General features: G+C 39.2%; 1 protein-coding gene across 1 annotated transcript in view; it reads left to right on the top strand.

The window, feature by feature from the left end:
* Positions 1 to 21,324, top strand: part of CFAP47 (cilia and flagella associated protein 47) — a 343,409-nt gene that overhangs the window by 99,059 nt on the left and 223,026 nt on the right. The window contains exons 30-34 of the mRNA XM_089508424.1: positions 1,573 to 1,779; positions 9,446 to 9,539; positions 10,707 to 10,814; positions 13,800 to 13,995; positions 20,234 to 20,331. Coding sequence (XP_089364550.1) covers positions 1,573 to 1,779; positions 9,446 to 9,539; positions 10,707 to 10,814; positions 13,800 to 13,995; positions 20,234 to 20,331 — 703 coding nt within the window. The remainder of the gene's footprint in view (positions 1 to 1,572; positions 1,780 to 9,445; positions 9,540 to 10,706; positions 10,815 to 13,799; positions 13,996 to 20,233; positions 20,332 to 21,324) is intronic.

The following is a 21,324-nucleotide window of genomic DNA, read 5'->3' as shown; positions in this document are numbered from 1 at the left end:
CTTCAGGCTAGCCCCTGATGGTACTGGGCCAGCCTTCTCTCTCCCTCAGAGGCCGAAAGATGACAGTTGGGGAGGGAGGAGCCATATCGTAGAGTTGGAAGAGACCACTAGGGCCATCCAGTCCAACCCCCTGCCATGCAGGAAATCCAAATCAAAGCATCCCTGACAGATGGCCAACCAGCCTCTGTTTAAAGACCTCCAAGGAAGGAGACTCTATCACCTTCCGAGGAAGTGCATTCCACTGTCGAACAGCCCTTACTGTCAGGAAGTTCCTCCTAATGTTCAGGTGGAATCTCTTTTCCTGTAGCTTGCATCCATTGTTCCGGGTCCTGTTCTCTGGAGCAGCAGAAAACAAGCTTGCTCCTTCCTCAATATGACATCCTTTCAAATATTTAAACAGGGCTATCATATCACCTCTTAACCTTCTTTTCTCCAGGCTAAACATCCCTAGCTCCCTAAGTCGTTCCTCATAGGGCATGGTTTCCAGACCCTTCACCATTTTTGTCGCCCTCCTTTGGACACGCTCCAGTTTCTCAATGTCCTTTCTGAATTGTGGTGCCCAGAACTGGACACAATATTCTAGGTGGGGCCTGACCAAAGCAGAACACAGTGGCACTATTACTTCTCTTGATCTAGACACTATACTTCTATTGATGCAGCCTAAAATAGCATTGGCCTTTTTAGCTGCCGCATCACACTGTTCACTCATGTTCAACTTGTGGTCTACTTGGACTCCTAGATCCCTTTCACACGTAGTTTCATTCAGCCAGGTGTCACCCATCCTATATCTGTGCATTTTATTTTTCCGCCCTAAGTGCAATACCTTACATTTCTCTGTGTTGAATTTCATTTTGTTAGCTTTGGCCCAGCTTTCTAGTCTATTCAGGTCATTTTGAATCTTGATCCTGTCCTCTGGGGTATTAGCTATTCCCTCTAATTTGGTGTCATCTGCAAATTTGATAAGTATGCTCCCAATTCTGTCATCCAGGTCATTGATAAAGATGTTGAATAGCACTGGGCCCAGGACAGAGCCCTGTGGGACCCCACTGGTCACTTCTCTCCAGGATGAAAAGGAGCCATTGTTGAGCACCCTTTGGGTTCGGCCGGTCAACCAATTACAGATCCATTTAACAGTTCCTTTGTCTAGCCCACATTTTACAAGCTTGTTTGCAAGAATGTCATGGGAAACCTTGTCAAAGGCCTTACTGAAATCAAGATATACTATATCCACAGCATTCCCTTCAGGATTCTATGCCTGTGAAGAGAAAGTGTTAATACTATGTCCCCTGATCCAGAACTGAGACTTTAGATAACACCAGAATCACTATAATGCTTGAGTGGGAATTATGTTGCACTGTAACACCCATCATTCCTCACTATTAGTTGCACTGGTTAGGGCTGCTTGAAGTTGCAGCCCCACAGCATCTGGAGGGCTAAGTGATTTTCACTACTGCTGTAATAGAATACATGCATTTCTAGATTGGATTGCCAATAAGAGAGTAGTAGTATTAACACATTTAACCTTAGCTTTCTTTCAATAATGAAACAAAACTGTTTTTATTCCCCACCTAGTGATGTCTGTAAAATTCAAATGACTTCATCAGATGAAAAGCTTAAACTAAATCTTGGTAAGGATATCAAGACCATTTATGACATGCTGCTCCACTTGAGTGGGCAGTTACTGCCTGGAATTAGTTCAAGTCAATCCTTGCCATTTGATCCCATTCAGCGAGTGGTGCAGCTTCATTGGCAACATGCTACAATGATTACTTTTCTCAAGTAAGTGTTTAAAAATTTTGTATTTTGCCTAGAATGTTCCTGAAGTACTTTAAAAGCTTTGATAATATTTTCCTCACAGCAGTATTCTCTTCTACATTTTATCTGGTTCATGTGTGTCTTTTTAAAATCAAATCTGCCCTATGCTTACCGTATATATTCGTCTATAAGTTGACCTCATGTATAAGTCGAGGGCAGGTTTTGGGGTTAAAATTATGGATTTTGACATGACCTTTGGATAAGTCAAGGATAAAACGTAGGGACATGCAACAAAGGATCTAAATAATGAAGCAAAGGAAAACAATGCAAAAGAACCTACAAAATTCTGGCAGGCATAAAGGTTTTGGCTCACACTAAATACTGGCTGGAAGAGAGAGTGGAGGGAGGTCAGTGCTCTCAGGACAGATTGCACTCTTGCATTTCACCAGGGGATGGTTTCCTTTTAAATAAGAGTTAGAGTATAGTGTTTACACTGACCTGTGGATAAGTCGACCTAGGTTTTTGGGGTCAGTATTTGACTAAAATTTCTAGACTTATACATGACTATATATACAGTGAATGTGTTTCTTTTTTTTAAAGAATATTATTTTGCTGTTAGCTGCCTTCGAGTAGACCTCAATGCATGGCAACTCTGTGTATGAGACATCTCCTAGCCCCTGTAGTTTCAGGTCCCTGATCTCCCTAACTGAGGTCTGAAGCAGACGGCCCAGAAGGAGCGGGCTCTGGATTCTCCAGCCCCGATCAGCATGGGACAGGACTGCCTGCTCCTGAATCTGGCCACCACTGCAGTCCTGAATGGGCCACCCCACAAGTGGGTTTAATTTGCTCCTTTTGATGGCAGCTTTGGGCCACCTTAGCCAGTCTTACAGTGGCTTCCAGCTGCTTTGGTGGCATGTGTTGTATAAACATCATGCCCCCGAAGTGGCCGGAAGCAGCTCTATTTGGCCCGTCTGTTTTGGACCGGAGCCGGTTTCTATCACACCTAAATTGCTACTGGATCGCTGGCTTGGTCTGTCCCAGATGCAGCCAGGGTCGTCTAAGCTGCTTCCACAGCCCCTTTTTGAAAATGAAAGTGTCTGACTTCTAAAAATGGCCACAGAAGGCGCTTAGACAATCCTGGCTGCACCTGGGATGGACGCAGGTGGAGATTTGGCTGTGATTTAGGTGTGATAGGAACTGGCTGCCTCCCGAATTAATTCTAAATTTGGGAAAGGTAAACTGCACTTTTAACCCCATGTGATAGGGTCCACAGTCTCTCACCCTCAGATCAAGGCTAAACCCCCTCTGAACAAATATTGCCAAGAAACCCTGTGATAAGTTTATCAGGGTTGCCATAACTCAGAAATGACTTGAAGGCACATAACAACATACTATTAAGTAATTATTGTCCACCATGTCCGTATACTTTATCAGTAAGGTGCTAGAAAACAACTACATAGCTGTGAACTACATGAATTCTTGTTGCTCTCTCCCCCCCACCCCCACCCCCTGTCCCATGTTGGCAATTTGATAGACTACTGATGATACTGGATTACACAGGCGTGGGGAGTTGTCATTTAGCACCATTGTATTTTACTGCAGTATTTACCCATTTTTATCAGGATTTTAATATGAGAATAGTGAATAATAATGCTAGATGAATAGGGCTGATTCCAGTGTTTTCCTTGCAGAAATAATGTGGAAGAATATTACACTAGAATGAAAAAAAAAATCATAGATTTAAAGGAAAGAACCACAAGCATAAAACTAGCTCTCTGACAGATTGTTAGCAAATTTCCTAGGACTAATCAGCAGGTGACCCAAGCCACAAAGGGGTACCGTAATCTGATGGCTTCCTTCAGTCAACTATGGGTTGCCCAGAATGAGGGGATGTAGCACATATGGGAATTTTTATAGCAGAGTGGCTTTCTGAGATTTGGTTAAGGGATCAGTGTTCTTGTTCGGCTTCCCTGTTGTTCTTCTTTCAGTTTGTGGCACAGATAGTAAGTAATCAGTACCAAATATAGAGATATCCTGATTTGAGCTCATATTTTTGTTTTTGTAACCTGCCTTGATTCCTTAGGGAAAAGCAGGATATAAATAATAATAATAATAATAATAATAATAATAATAATAAGTGTCTGATGGTGACAGTGCCATGTGGTGTTATTTTTTTTTAAAAATCATGAATTAGTATTTTCCCTGTGTTCATCTAGAGAGATTAATCCTGAATGTGAAATACAGATTGGGAAACAGTGCTGATGCATTACTGAAGTGATATAATGTTGACATAAAAAGGAAAGGAAATAATCATCTTCTGGAACCTTAGGTCAAGGGTGGGCAACTGTCAAAGGTCACTTTAGTTCCCCAGCAACCCTTAGGAGTTGCCCACTCTCTGCCTCCATCCTACAAATAAATATATATATTTTTAAAATGTTTTGCACCCTACATATTGGGTTTCACCACATTTTGAGAGGTGCCTTATGCAGTTTTAGGGCAGGAAGGACCTTTTCCCAACAGAAACTGATCAGAAGGCAAATCTGTTGCCCCTTCCTGTTAGGAAAAATGCCTCCTCCAGGCCTAAAACAGTCCAGGAGGGGGATGAAGTATGGTGAAATTGCCACCCATACCCCCACATGGCACTGGGTTTAGTTTTGGATAAATATTTTGGGTGGGATGCTAAAGGCTCTGGGAGCACAAATGGCCTTGAAAAGGCTACATGCTGCCCATGGGCAACTTTCTCTACTCTTGTTTTAAGTTAAACCAATTTATTTCAGCATAAGCTTTTGTCAGTTAAAGCCTGTTTATTCACAGCTGTAGTCCACAAAAGCTTATGCTGAAAAAAATGAGTTAGTTTTAACAGTGCCATAAGACTCCTTTTCCCTTTCCTTTTACACCGAGGCAGAGTAACATAACTACCTCCGAAATCAATTTACATTTTATTTTCCCCTAGCCTTCAGACCAATTCAAGTATGATAGCCTTAGTAAACCTACTGAAAATCACTTCTGTGCTGACACAAGAGCTATAATCTTTCTAGGTCTGCAGTTGTGTGATTGGACCACTTGTATGCCAGTACAGCACTTCTGCAGCTGCTGCTTTTGGTAATGTGAAGAGTCTTTATGTGATCAGGCAAACAGGTAGGACATTGGGAAGGCAAGGAAAAGAGGCAGTGAAGAGATGATACAGGAAGAGATGGATAAGAAACAGGATGAAGAGGAAGAGCAGCCAAGTAGGGAGGAGGTGATCAGAGAAAATGGAGAGAGGGACCATGAGAAGACACCTCAAGGCAAGGCAGACAGAACAAGGGCTGGTGAAGGACTGTTCCTCCATTCCAAGAACTGTCCTTCACTGATTCCCCTGAGAGTTCCACTGGGAACTTCCAAAGGGAAGTAGCCTTCCAAGGAGTAGGGAAAAGCTGGCTCCCTCATTTGGGTGTCAAGTCTTTGCAACAGGTAGGAACGGAGAGGAGAGTTAGGCTAAAGGAAGTACCAGTAGGAGTGAGTGCTGATCCAGAGGTATATATAGGCTTCTCCTGCCCCCCACCCCCCACCACATAAGCATCAGAGGCTCCCCTTCCTGCTAGAGGAGAGTCCCTCTTTATCACAGTGGGTCATGACTAGAAAATCATGAATGGGAAACTTTAGAGAAGGAGGCCCAGAAGCAGAGAGGACTTTGATGAAATGAAGTTACTTGCCTGACTTACTCAACTGCTTGTAAGGGAAAAAGGGTTCATCTCAAAGCTTCTTGAGTTGATAAAGGGAAGGGGGGAGTGGAAGGATACTCTACTATGGCTTAGATTGAAGGATGGATTGTGGAAAATAAGGATTGTGTGAGTGAGCCCATGATGATGTTGAGGTAAATAAACTACTAATGTTGAAACTAATGTTGAGACTAGCCACAGAGCAGTAGATAGGAGACCCCAAGGACAAGAGATAACCAAAGCACAGAGTGGGTGGGGAATTTGACCTGTTATCAATCGACAGTAAAATACAGTCGGCCCTTCTTATACACGGATTTTTTATACACAGATTCAAGCATACACGGTTTGAAAATGTATCAAAAAAGTATAAATTTACCTTGATTTTCAATTTTTTATAAGGGACACCATTGTTCTATGTCATTATATTTAATGGGACTTGAGCATACACGGATTTTGTTATACACGGGGGATCTTGGAACCAAACCCCAGTGTATAACAAGGGTCCACTGTATTACCATATTTCAAGATACATCCACACAAGACATATTTTCTAGCAATGGCAGCTGTTATTAAAAAGACTGCAAAACTTTCATACCAGTATTTTTATCAGATATTTGTAACATAATAATGCTGCAGGCAGATTACAGCACCATGGTGTATTTAATTGCGAGTAACAGTGGTATGTGCAGCATTATTTTTGTCTATGAATTCATTGCTTTCTGTGGTTATGTATGATTTGTATTGTGTTGTTCTGATCCTAAATATGGAAGAACTATTTTACCATGAAGGCAGTATGTTAAACTTCTAGCATTAAACATAGGCCACTATGGCTCACATTAAAGTTGGTTTGCTATAGAAATTGCCCAATATAGTTAATAAAATTGGCTCATTACCTCAAGTTTCACTCAAATATAAATTCCACTGGCCATGAACTAAATTGCAAAATGACCCTGGCTGGAACTGCTGATAAGGATGTTTAATTTTGACTGTGATTGCTGACTGGGTAAGACAGAGGAATAGGACATTTAAGCAATTCCTTTTGGAAGAATAATGTATCTGCTTTGTTAAACAAAGAAGTCTGCATGCGCAAAATGAGTAACGTCTTACTACAGCTAATAAAATATATTAAAAGCTATTGCGATTTCTTAAATTTGTCATGAGATTAGTTTAATGAATAGTAGTCTCTGAGTTCATTGAACAGATGGAAAGGGAATGACTAATTCTAAAAACAGATTTTGACCCATTTTTCTGCAATAAAATCTATTACTGCAGTTCTTACACCAGTTTGCAAATACATCATCAAAAAACAAAGCAGCCACAAAACCTGTCCCACACACTGAAAACGTGTTGTTTATCTGTTTATGGCTGTAATCATGACTACATTTATACTGGACTAGACTATTGCATTAGTTTAGATTTAGCCTGGACTAGGTAAGTGGCACCATAACTTTGCTGAAGGTAACCAGGTACATGAAAGACTACTTTTTTACCCCATATAAGTAAATTTTGAGCTGAGTTGCAGAAATAATATAATTATTTATAAACTGGTACTTGTTAGTTGCATAAATATTCACCCTACTGACTTGATAGAAACACCTTTGGCAGCAGTTACAGCTATGGGTCTTCTGTCTCTGTCTACTTTACACATCTGGATCCTGCAATTTTTGCACATGCGTCTTGACAAAATTACTTCAGTTCTGTCAGGCTCGATGGAGACTATTGATAAACAGCATCTATATTTTGCCACAGATTCACAATCACATTAATGTCTGGGCTTTGATTGGACAAATTTAAGACACCCATGTTCTTGTTTTTCAGCCATACATCTTTTGCTGTATGTTTAGGGTCAATGCCCTACTGGAAAGAGAACCACCATCTGAGACCAAGGTTCTTTGCAAACAGAAACAGGGTTTCCCCTAGAATTGCCCTTTATTTAGCTCCATTCATCTTGGTTTCAGTTGTGACCAGTTTCCCACTCCCTGCTGAGGAAAAGCATCCCCACATCATGTTACTGGCACTACCATACTTCACCATGAGGATGATGTTCTCAGGACAATGAGAACTATACATAGCTATACAGAACTATACATAGCTTTTTGTGACAAAGCTAAAGATTCAGTTATGATCTCATTAGACCAGCAAACCTTTGTCCATATGTGTGCTATGGCCCCAAATACTCCTTTGCAAACTTTAAATGGGCTTTGATATAGGTCTCTTTCAGCAATGGCTTTCTTCTCACTACTCTTTTATAAGGCCCAACTTCATGAAGTGTCTGGGTGATAATTGTCTCACGGATGACAATTGTTGCATTGTCTCAGCTGTGGATCTACCCAGCTCCTTCAGTGTTAGCACTGGCTTCTGGTTCTCTGAAAGATAACCTTCTTTCCTCATTGGCAATAGTTTTTTTTTCTAACCAGAACTGTGGTTCAGCTATATTATTTCCATTTTATCATAATCAGGGATGTTCATATTTTGGAATTTTTAAAAATAATCCAACCCTGATTGGGATTTTTGCACAACTTTATCTTGTACTTGTTTTGATAGCTTCTTGGCCTTCATGATGCTGTTTGTTTTGATATACTTTCCATCAAACTCTGGGACTTTCCAGAAACTGATATTTTCAATCTGAAATATGTGCCACTGATACTGCATACAGGTGAACTTCATTTAACAATCTGTGCTACTTTTTGAGACAGCATGTTACAAAAAAAAATAAAAAATTGGTAAATACCTACGCTAGCAACAAGTGCTCATTTGTTTTTGTTCACTTCACTCTTGTGCCACAATAAAATTTTTTTTACTCCTTCACAACATTGTCTCCATCAAATGGTAATGATGGCAGTCAAATCCATTTCAGTTCCAGGTTTTAACATAATGAAATGTTACATTCCAGATTATAACATAACAAAAAATGAAAGGTGTGTGTGTGTGCGCGCGCGTGTGTGCGCCAAACACTTTAGCAAAGCTCTGTTTCTTCCTTTTTTATCCTTTCTTCCCTTTTATTTACAAACAATATCACTGAGACACTCAAGGCAGCTCAAATGAGAATTATTGAAAAACAGACATATAATACTTGCACACACAAAAGTATAGATAGATTTTTTTAAAAAAAGAAAATAGACACAGAAATAGGCAGAATGTTTGTTGTTTTAATGGTCAGACTGTAGATCTGCAATCATATACCGTAATCAGTTACTTGAGAGTAAGTTCTACTGAAGTTAGTAAGGCTTACTTTTGAGTAAAAATGTACACAATTCTGTTTCTCATATAGGTTTTCATTTAGTGCCTAACTAGCACGAGGGAAGAGCCAACCAAATCTTTCAGGGTTTTGAGTTCCATTGCCAGTGTATCAACCTTTTCATAGCCTCTGTTAGGGAACAGTGCCTCTTTTGATTATCTGAGAAGACAGGAAAAAGAAAATGGCTGGAATTCACAATTTTGCAAGTTCCCCAATCCTCCACTTACTGGGCAGCAGGAGTTATGAGTGAGTCTCTCTTCCCCTGTTGATCAGGAAGCAGAAACTGATGTTCTGATCCCTTCCTATGAGCAATCCCTGGTGTGACTAGTAGAAGCATGGTAGCTGTCTAAGTTCCTCCCCATACCAAAGACAGCTTCTGGTGGAGTGGATGGGAACATTAGTCAGCTGCTTCCCAGTCAAGAGGGGAACAGGCCCCACAGCAGCTGCTGCCCAGTAAGTGGGGATTGGGGGACTATCTAACTTGCAAATACATACATATATGATTGTGAATACGAACCAGTCATGTATGCTTTTACATTGGTAATTATGTAAGGATTTCAGACAGCTATCAATACCACTATTAAGGGATTTCATTTGAAGATTGTCATACTGTGTATTTAAAATGTACTATCATAGAAAAAGCCAATTATGAATACAGCATCTCAGTACAGAGTGAGAGAAAGGACCATTCCTTTCTAGGATTTCATTTATAATTTCTTCTTTATTTTTATGGTTTCTATTCTTATTTTAGAGGGCAAGGTGCATCCCTTTCTCACATTTTGCCAGAGTTTCTTCTTGACTTTGAAGATTATAAGAAATGGACACAGTTACAGATTATGGTGAAGGTAATTTTTTTACTTTATTTTTATTTATGCCTTTTCATAAGGATTATTTCAGGACACCAGGGACACTGAAACCATTAGCCTTTTTGTTTATGGGATGGCTCAACTTCAGCAGCATTACTAGAGGTGTTTGTAAATTGCAGTGGGAAGCTAAACATTGGCAGCAGGTCATTATTAATACTGCCTGCTATTAGGTACATTATTAAAATAATGACCACCAACAAAGCAGAAAACAACCTGATTACTGTGAAAGCAGTGGCAAAATGCTAAATCAGTGTTACAAAATAATATATCAAGTAAATAAAAATACATGTAAGGCCCTATTAAGTGAATGCAAAGGTGCCTATAAGATTTCCCATCCCATCCCTCCCCCTACTTCACTACTTTACAAGAAAAAGCTATGGAGATATGTTAAAAGATCAGGGTTATGTCACAATATTGTCAAAAGAAAATGCCAAAGCATATATATTGCCAAGTCTGAGGTATAGTGAATCAGGTGTAGGGTATGGACAGAGGGAGAACAAATTACGTTTTTCATCCATTATCATTCAAACATCCTTAAATATGAAGATTCTTAGAAATATAATGTGGCTCCTGGGTTCAGTGGAGCTTACTCCCAATTAAGTTTGTTTAGGATAGATTACACACAGCCTTTTTTATTTATAGGATGACTCAACTTCAGAAGCTGTACTAACTCTATGTGTTCTTCTGGTGATTCCTGACTATATACTAATCTTGGTTGTCCAATTTGCCTGGTCATTTGGGGTGGGGTGGGATCAAATGTGCTGTACATGCCACAGTTTCTTATCTTGCTTGTGAGTTCTTTATAAATGATCATCATGATTTAATGTCTCATACTTTTTGATTAATAATAATAATAATAATAATAATAATAATCAGATATAATGAACAAGATTGCACAGGATGGTCTGGTTGGAGACACAGCACAGACTAGCCAGTTCCTAGATGAGAACTTACTAATAGACCACTCAGTGTTGAAGTATGTTTTGATTGAATTGCAGCAGATTGTGCATATAAAAGTTTGTGCATAGGATTTTCTGAATTAACCTATTGTTCATTGAGTATTATGTTAGTAGCTAGAGTTTTACTACAATACACATTATTATGAAATTAAAATATAAATCACAAATGTTTCAACTTGATCTGAAGGTTCAGAAATATGATCCCGATGACAATTATATGTATGTTTTGGATGACTATCTATTTGAGGCCATGAGCAAGCGGGCATGGACAGATGTGCTACTTCAGATATATAAGGTAAGATGAATATGTCTTTGTTGTATTTGCTTTGCTTTGCTTTGCTGGCTTCAGGCATAAGGGGAAGCCATATTTTATGCTAACCATAGAAGAAAGCTTGCACTGTAGTTTGGACTTCCATATGTACAGAGGAAACCATCATTCAGAACTGCTTGTCTCCTTTTGTTTCCCATGTGTCAGCAGTCAGTATCATACATTAACATATTTCTTCATGGTTCAGAAACCCTGAGGCATCCCAACTGCTAAGTCTTTCATGAGGGAGCCTTTTGAGGAGATGCAACAATTCTAATACTGCTGTATTCAGAGGTATTGATGAATGACAGGTAGCCAGTTGGCTTCAACTTGTTGTTTCAGATCCTAGCTTGAAGGCAGGTTCAATGCCTGACATATTGTGAATCAATAACTTTGCTAATATTAAAACATTGGCTCCAAACATGCATCTCTACATATTTCCAGTATTTTGAATGTAAGCCCCTAAGAAAAGTGGGCAACTGAGATTATTTTAGCCTTCTGCTGTGGGGAATCTCTTTCTTCTCGTGACCTGTCTCTACTCTTCAAGATGTCAGACTGCTTGCAGTGTGGAACAAGTGCCTAGATCTTGACATAATTAACAGGAGGACAGTTGGAGGCTTTCAGGGAGTTCATCAAAATTCTAGGGAAGGCAAAAGAGTGCCGAGGCAATGCATTTTAACTAAGAAAGAATCATAGAATCATAGAATAATGGAGTTGGAAGAGACTGCAAGGGCCATCTAGTCCAACCCCCTGCCATGCAGGAATCCAAATCAAATCATCTCTGACAGATGGCCATCTAGCCTCTGTTTAAAGACCTCCAAGGAAGGAGACTCCATTACACTCCGAGGGAGTTTATTCCACTGTCGGACAGCCCTTACTGTCAGGAAGTTCTTCCTAATGTTGAGGTGGAATATCTTTTCTTGTAGCTTGCATCCATTGCTCCGGGTCCTAGTCTCTGGAGCAAGTGAAAACAAGTCAGCTCCCTCCTCAGTATGGCATCCCTTCAAGTATTTAAACAGGGCTATCATATCACCTCTTATCCTTCTCTTCTCCAGGCTAAACATCCCCAGCTCCTTAAGTTGTTCCTCATAGGACATGGTTTCTAGACCTTTCACCTTTTTATTAAATGTCCATAAATGTTCTGCACCATCCAATAGAAAAAGAAGGTCCTCTGGGAAATGCTCCAGCAGGCCAGGACTAGACTGGCAACAGAGAATCTTTTTGTCTGCTTCCCCCAGATTGTGGAATGTGCTGCCAGAGAAAATGTGACAGGGAGAAGATATGACAGCTGAAAATGCTGACTGCATTTAAAACAGCATTAAAAACATATCTCTTCTGGCAGGCCTACCTGGTCAATTTTAAATCATCTATTTTCAATTTGTATATGTGGGAACCAGTGCCATGCAGTGGTTTCACTCAGATAGTGACTGTGACTCTGGTCACCAGGGTTTTCAACCATGGAAATCCACTGGATGACCTTAGGCAAGTCACACTCTCATAGCCTCAGAAGAAGACCCCTTCTGAAAAATCTTACAAAGAAAACCCCATGATCAATTTGCATTAGTTGCCATAAGTAAAAAAATGACTTGGAGGCACACAAAAACAACTTTACTGAGTGCATTTTAATGGTTTTTATAGTACTGTATTTTAACTATGGGTTTATGTGTTTTTAATTGTGTTTTGTATTTTAATATGCTGTTGTTTGCCTCAAACCTTGAGGAGAGGTGGGAAAGAAATAAAATGTTGTATTATTATTATTATTATTATTATTATTATTATTATTATTGGCAAAGAGTTGCAAAAGGCTCTCAGTGCAGTAAAACTGTCCAAAGAACCTCCTAGAGGCTTTTGGAAATCAGTGGTGCCACTAGGGATGTGCAGGGTGTGTGTTGTGCACCAGGTGACACCTCAGAAGGGTGTCCTTCTGTGGCCTCATTCTCTGATATGCAAGGGGGTGCATGCGGTTGGCCTTGCTCTTTACCATGGCCCCATTCTCTTCAGAGGCAACCTGGGCCATGGCAAGGAGGAGCGGGAGATGTGCATGGATGTTCAGACTTGCTTCTTGCTATTGCAAGGAGAAAGGCTGAGCCCAGGAAAGCCCGGCCCCCACACCAAGTGACACCACGAGCAGGGGCGCCACTTTAGGAAACACTACTGGCCAATTTAGGGCAATTTTCTGATACCCAGTATTGCAGATAGGCATGGGGACTCTAGAGGGCTCACAAAAAAAGTCTTGGGAGTTGATGGGGACCATTGGGGCATACTTTTCTTACTTCTAGGTTAGAATGTTTCAAATGCTAGAAACCCTCAACCTGTACGAAGCCCAATGGAGAGAAGAAATAATATATGATGGTTTGAAAATTCACACCCACCTCCTCGTTACTTAGTACTAATAGAAATGCATAGGGTCCTTATGAGTCACACATTGGTAATGGGAGGAAAATATTGATCTTCTTACATTAGAAGAACTGGCAATTAATTTGAAGTAAGTTAATTAATTTGAAGTTAATTTGAATTAAGTTGCAGTGGCTTAGTGGTTAAGACACCAATTATGATGATCGAAAGATCAGAAGGTTGGCAGTTCAAGGCCTGAGTTCTACATGATGGGGTGAGTTGCTATCACTAGTCCCAGCTTCTGCCAACCTAGCAGTTCAAAAGCGTACAAATGCAAGTAGATAAATAGGTTTCACTTTGGTGGGAAGGTAACAACGTTTGGTGCAGTCATGCTGGCCACATAACCATCGGAGTTATCTTCAGACAATGCTGGCTCTTTGACTTAGTAATGGAGATGAGCACCATCCCCTACTGTTGGTTATGACTAGACATTCATGTCAAGGGACTACCTTTACCTTTTTTAAGGAGTCTAGGGAACAACCACTATTGAATTCACTGTGATTCTAGTTAAACCTCCCCTTATTTGGGCTGTTACATTTTTAAATGTTGGTTTTATAGAAGAAACAATGTCTGTTTCAGATTTTAGTTCTCCAACGTGTCTCTTCTCTTGAGAACAACAGCCACAGAAATTCAGAAGACATAGAAAATATTCCCAAAATTACTTCGGATCCTTTGTCTAGTAATATATATTCTTCATCTGAAAGAATTCTACTTGCTTGGATGAACAGACATTTTGAGAAGATGCGAAAAGTTGTGTGGAAAGAGTGCAACAAAGGTGGGGGGAAAATCAACAAATTTGTTAGACAGAGTTCTTCTTACAAACCGTGCATGGAAAAGATTTATTGTAAAGTTTTTTTCACTTGCAATTGTCCTGTTGATCTTCTAAGACAGTTTTATAATAAGTTTAGAGTTAGTCATAACACAATTTAATTTGCCCAGATATTGAAATACAGTGCAGCCGCCTCATACGTGGGCGCATTATACGTGGCTTTCAGCATATTCTGAAAGCCGCACTGGAAGGAGTAAAGGTGTGTGCACCCATGATGCACGTGCGCCACTGCGGGCACAAGCCCCATTACTTCTAATGGGGCTCAAACATACATGGGGGGGGGGGGGGGGTCCAGAACGGATCCCCTGCGTAAGAGAAAGGACCACTGTATGAAGATATAATGGATTGCTTCCCCATAATTTTTTCATATTTCCTGCAGAAAAAAAGCATTTTTAATGTCAACTATAAATTGAATAGTTTGGACATTTCTGCGGGAAGCAAATGGCTTTTGCTAAAATAGGGTTTTCAACTTCTCAAAGAACCAAGGCATCCTTTGAAAAGAGCTCTTTAAAGTCAATTGCATGACTTATTCACCTTTGTAAAAGTACCATTTACTATTCAGATTTTAGTTATTTTATTACACACTGAAAGCTATGAATGCCAGTGCAATTCTTCCTGTGGAACTGATTGTGACTGCAATGCTGAATTTGATCCTTTAGTAGTTAGATTAAAATAGTCTGAGTTAGAAGAGTATTAACATTTAAAATAATGTGTTAAATATTCTTCTGGCATGAAATTAATACATAAGCAAATAATATAGCATTGGTATATCTGATTCAGAATTAGCACAGAGTTCGTGATTCACATATAGTAAATTTTCAGAATGATTATGGCTAGTATTTGAAACTTTTGAAATACCCCTTTTTAATTAACAGCTTCAGTTTTTTAAATTACAGCAGATGCAATGACCCTCCTTAATATTATCTTTCTGTGGTACTTCTACAGATACTCGAGTTTTACAGATATTGTGGTCTGCTAAAAAGACAAACGAGTAGGTCCTAGAAAAAAATGGGTTTGAACTCTCACTAGAAACTAAGGGTCTAGTGAGATTATTGTCTTCCATTCCTAGGCTTGAGTGGTATATGTCCTCTTTCACCTCACCTCACCTCACCTCACCTCACACTTAATCACTACCCAGACATGTAGTCTGCTTGGGTCTCAAGACTAAGGCCCCTTACAGACAGGCCAAAATAAAGCTGCTTCGGGTTACTTTGGAGGTATGCTGTTTAAATGACACACACATCTTAAGAGGCCAGAAGGGGCGCCAAAGCTGTGCTCCAGTCCTTAGGACGGGAGTTTGGCTTTGGCGTGGCTTCCAGCCTCTTAGGATGCATGCATCATTTAAACAGCATACCTCCAAAGTGACCCGGCAAAATGCTAAAAGAGAACAGAAACGGTACTGTGTGCATGCGGCTGCACCACCATTAGGGATAGCCCCCATTGTTCCATGGTGGTGCATGCATGCACCTGTGAAATCATTGGGGATTATGAAACTTAATGACAGTGTGGCTGCATGCATGTGCTGCCACAGAACAACAGGGGCTGTCCCTAATGGCATGACCATGTGCACGTGCTGCCACTGGGGACAGCACGAGCTTGGCATCTGTGGATGACAAGTCTGCGGATACCGAGGGCCGACTGTACTCAGTCCAAGGAACCTGTTTCATTTCTAAAGGAGTGCCTATCACCAGTAATGGGCTGGATGTCAAAATGAACAAATGGAAACTTAATCCAGACAAGATTGAGGCAGATCAGAGAACAGGGATTCAGCCTGTGCTAAATGAGGTTACGCTCTGCTTAAAGATGAAACTCTGCATGTCTGTGTGATGGTTGATGATGGTATGCGTACTTGCATATTATATGCCCATGCCACTTAGATAATAGGAACTTTGTGAAACCTTCATCATGTGGAAGTTTTGGCAGCCTCTGTAATGTCTGAAATCCTTCAAACCTCCTTTCAGGCACTGGTTTCCTCCAAATCTAGTTTGATGACTCTAATGGTCACTGGTTTTGCCTGTATTGTTCACTATTCTTTGCCTAACACTTGAGAATAAGTGTGTGTAGGGAATAACAGATAAACAGAACTGTCATCTGTAGAACCTCCTTAAAACCAATTCAGTATTAATTCATCCTGGAATTCAAGCATTTTAGATAAATTCCTTGGTGTTTAACAGTTTGGAACAAACAGTACCTTTGGTTCCAAGAGTGTAAGCATGAGCCTAACACTGAAATAAAATCTTTGCACTGACTGCCATTGAGAAACTAGGTTAAGTAAAAGGTTGTAGGTTTGATCTTGTATATACACTCATCCCTCCATATTTGTGGATTTGATTATTCATGGATTCAATTAATATGTTCTCTCTAGGAATATTTAAGTCCTCCAGTGCATCTCTATGGTCCACTTTAACTAAAAGTTGCACTGAAAGTCCTAGAGATTCTTAGAAAGAACACTCTGCTAGGCCTTTGTAGCTCCTCCAGCGCAGTTCTGTAGTCAGTGTCTGTCGGACGGTGACCACAGAGTTGTGCAGGAGGACCTAGAGATTCCTAGAGAGGTGTCCTCTCAGGTAAAAACATGGTGTTTTTGTTATTTGTGGTTTTTTCATATTCATGGGGGTCTTCTGCCCCAAACCCTAATGAATGTGGAGGGATAAGTGTACTTTTTTTTCTTGATGGCTTACTGGTTACTTTGTTACAGTAGGCAGTATAGTATTTGGATCACTAATGGAAGGCTTAATTATAGCTTCAACATCTTGCACTTTAAAAGACAGACAGATAATCTTTAAGTGCCAAGTGACATCTGTGCCATAATTTATATACCGTACTACTTTGTGTATTAATGTAGTAGCTATTTTTATATTCAATAGAAGAGAAGGTATAAGTATGTAAAACCCTATAACCTAGGGTTATAGTAAAACCTACTTAACATCATTTTAAATAATATATTATGTGTGTATGTGTTATCCATCTTATTTTGAATGCTTTAAAATTTGCTGTCCATTCTGAATAATTTATGCGAATGTCTGGAAATTCAGAGGTACACCTGAATTCTCACATCCATTTGTATATAAAAATATCTCAAATTTCAAAATTACTTAAGACTGCCAAAACTCTCATATTAACACCATAATTTACCATTTTTGTATACTGAGTGTATTAGAATGGACTTTGAGGTAAAAAATTCAGACATATACCAGTATATGTGGACAACTGTCCAAATGAAATCGTTATTGAGGGAAGCAGAAAGAGAAGAAGACCATACACTAGATGAATAGACTCTATTAGGGAAGCCACGGGTATAAATCTACAAGACTTAAGCACAGCAGTGGAGAACAGGGTTTTCTTGGAGGTGTCTTATCCACAGGATCGGCATGAGTTGGGGTTGACTCAAAGGCAGTTAACAACAGCAAACAATAATATTTCTGCTAGTGCTAGTTATCTTTACCAATTGATGATCGGCTAAAAGCAAAAGATAAATTATCATTGCTCAAACTGGCCGTTGTTCATGGCAGAACTATGCAGCACTTTTCAAGTGATCATCTATATCTGTTGTTCCCCACCTATCTCTCAGTTGAGTAAGGGTTTGCTAAAACTCAGGGCAAGAGCAGGTAAAGTTGTAAGGCTAGAACCCAGTGAGAGAAATCTGATGTTGTAACTGCTTCTGTGGTCCCCCATGTGCTCCTAAAACCTACTTCAGATGGCTGAGAAACTGTCACCCTAGCTGTTTTTTGTATGATACCAAGAGCTGTAGGCAGGATCAAAGGGAAAGAAAGTCCATTGCTCCAACCATGCAGCTGCATCTCAATGTTGGGTCTAGGCCTTCAGCTAATCCCAATGAAAATCCTAGTTAATCATTGGGACTGATGTAGGTTTTGGGTTACTATTCAGTAATTAAGTCAATGGATATATTCTGTATAGAATTAGCAATTGGACTTTGGGCAAAATTCCTTTGTTCCAAAAGTTCCTTTGAGGAACCAAGATTTGACTGGTTATTTTAATATAGGCCTGTTACAGATTGCCAAAATAAAGCTGCTTCTGGTCTCTTTGGAGGTATGCTGTTTAAATGATGCATGCATCCTAAGAATCCAGAAGCTGCACCAAAGCTGCACTCCAGTGCTTAGGAATGGAGTGTGGCTTTGGCGCGACCTCTGGACTCTTAGGACCCATGCATCATTTAAACAGCATACTTCCAAAGAGACCCGAAGCAGCTTTATTTTGGCAGTCTGTAACAGGCCATAGTATGTTTTGATCAATACAAAAATATACAGAGCACAAGAATGCTATCCCACCTCCATTGGGTTTGGGGACTGCCAAATTCAGCCAACAATGCATTCAGTATGAGCTGTGGACTTTTCATTTCATTCTATTTTTTAACAAATACAGTATTGTAGTAAGTGTACTACTATAGTAAGTGTAAACAACTCTATAGAGTTATAACATAGGCCAGTATACATAGATTAAGAGTGAATAAACCAAAAACATATAAAATTGCTAGTAAATTGTGAAAGTCTTTTAGGGTTAGAAGACGTCAAATAAGAGGGATGAAGTTACTCCCCGTGGGCAGTTTTAGGTTGACAGTGACTACCACTTGTCATGTTAAAGACTTGGAGAGACATTTGAATTTGTCATCCCAAAACTATACCATAGATTTTGCATTTTCGTGGTATTCACAAAAAACAGCAAAAGGGAAATGTAGATGGGGAGGGGACAAAATAGTTTGGTAGTAAGATAATAAAAAACTGGAAAAAACTCTGATTTTAGAAAGAGATGGTAACGAGGTAAAAGTGATGTACAGAGAGAAGAATATTTAAGAGTGCTGATAAGAGGTTTAATCCAATATGAATAGAGAAGACCAAAGGGAGTGGGGAGGGGGGAGGAAAGAAGGGATTTTAATGGAAATATATATGAAAATATCTATGGAAATTTTTATATATGATAGTTGTTATGGCATGATATTGACAAGATGTCTTAAATAATAAAAAATATGCTCAGTGCTAGGGAATTCTGGGAACTGTAATTTTGTGAGGCATTTAGTTTCTGTTGGTGAGCTCTGATGCCACAATAAGCTACAATTCCCAGGATTCCCTGCCACTGAGACAACGCAGTTGTGGTGTCAAACTAGATTATTTCTGCAGTGTGGATTGGACCTTAGTCTGTGAAAGTTTATGCTACATACTTTCTCTCAGTTAATCTCAAAGATGTTACAATACCCTTTTGCAATATCTCTACCTTACTTGTTACTGTTGCTTTGACTTTGTCTCAGTCTTTTAGTACAGCTGAAACCTTTTAATTACTTTAAATATTAAAAATTTCCAAGGTCATATTCTGAAATTGGGTTACATTTTAATTCATTATGGTGTTTACCCATGAGTCTGCTGTTGATGCAGAGTTGGTTGGTAAATATCCTGAGTGCTGATGTATTAATTATTAAGACTGAGTAACATAATTGTCAATTAAGACATATGGGGAGTTTTAATTAAAGGATTTACTCTTCATAAATGCATGAGGAATGCAAATAATTTTCAGAATTTGAGATAACACATACTGAAGCAGAAGTAAAACTAGTCAGCTTAGCTGTGTGTTAGTTAATGGAATCTGTTGTTTCATTTACATAATAAAATACCATTTCATTTGTTATAGAAGTAGCTTCAAATAATTCAGCACATTATAAATTTGTAAGAGTGTTTCTAGAAACTTTAAGTACTAATGAGCAATCTGTGTACACATAAAAGTAAGATGTAGTTGACTTTCTGTATAATCATTCTGTATAATCATTCTAACTACTATCCAGGAGAAACTCAAAACATAAGAATCATAATGTCTATATATCCCTTACCCTTTTAATATCAAAATTGTCATCTATAAATACTTATATAGACTTAAATACACATCATGTCAGTCTCTTTATCCATCAGCAGAATCTGATATAATTGAACATCATGTGATCTTTGTCCTCCAGGACAATGGAGACATCCAATGACAGTAAGCCTACTGGTATAATCTGGTGAAGGAATATTATAGAAGGAAATTAAACTACTAGTAAGTGATGAACACCTAATATATTTGTGATGGTGTAGGCATACCTAAAATGAAGGGTCATGTTCATGATATAATTTTCCTGAAAGGACAAATGCAGAAGTTTAACAGAACCACAGATCCTTAAGCATTAAAATGTCATTTCAAACAGGTGATATACCACCCACAAGATGGATAGTAAACTTCGATAGAGACCTGCTTGATGGACTTGTCCTTGCTGCACAAGTAGCAAGCTATTGCCCTTATTTGGTAAGAATTTTTCTAACATTTTGATGAAAACATTTATTTTTATTGTAGGAAACATCTTTTTTTCAATGTATTAATAGGTAGTTGGTAGTAGTAGGACAACACATCTTAAATAAAAGTGAAACAATACCTTCTCATCTACCTGTACAAACTACAGCTCTGATTTTGTTATCAGTTTATGTTTTCAGCTGTTGATTTTTATCTTCACTATAATTATTCTTTGCACTCTCTCTTTCATTTGTTGTATTCACCTTCTTTTAATAGTCTTTTTTATTTAATGCTTCCATTCTACCTTGTACATCTTCTGCCATTTTATTATTTTTGTCTGGATCATTTTTTTCCATCTCCACTAAAAAGGCTTCTGTCTTTCAGACCCTTCCTGAAGACCTATTTACCTAATATAGCTTGACCATACTAAATTCATTTTACTTCTCCCATTGTCATTTTGTGTTCCCATCTTGTTCATTGTTAGTATTGTATTACTATATCATAATTTGCAATCCCTACCATGGGTTCTGTTTAATTGTTTTATTTGTGTCATGACCATGGTGAAATAATTTCACAGTGAAACCAACTCACTGATGCCAGATTTTTATTGCACCATGCACTCTGAATTTAGTCAATTTAGTTTTAGGAAAGGGACAATGAAGCCACTGTGAAAATGTAAAAGCACAAGAATTACTAGAATTGATTGGTGCCAAGCATGAAGCAAAAGAAAAAGGAATACATAAATCATTTTAAAAGTCTTTATCATGTTGTTTTGGAGAGATCAGAAGAGAAAAATGGGAAGGGGTCTTAGCTCATTGGTGGATCATGTGTTTTGTGTATAGATGTTTGTCATTATCTGCATTTGAAAGACCAGGGACGTAGCTAGGATTTTAGGAAGGGGGGGGTCCAGACTAAGTGCCACCATTATAATGGGGCTTGGCTGCGGCAGCGCAGCAGCACACACCATTCATTTTTCTAATGGAAGGGGGGGGGTCCGGACCCCCAGAA

The sequence above is a fragment of the Sceloporus occidentalis genome, unplaced genomic scaffold (assembly GCF_023333645.1).
Source record: "Sceloporus occidentalis isolate IW3139 unplaced genomic scaffold, rSceOcc1.0.p SCAF_2, whole genome shotgun sequence".
NCBI classification, from domain to species: domain Eukaryota; kingdom Metazoa; phylum Chordata; class Lepidosauria; order Squamata; family Phrynosomatidae; genus Sceloporus; species Sceloporus occidentalis.
The sequence above is the reverse complement of the archived record's forward strand: the minus strand, read 5'-3'. Positions and strand labels throughout refer to the sequence as shown.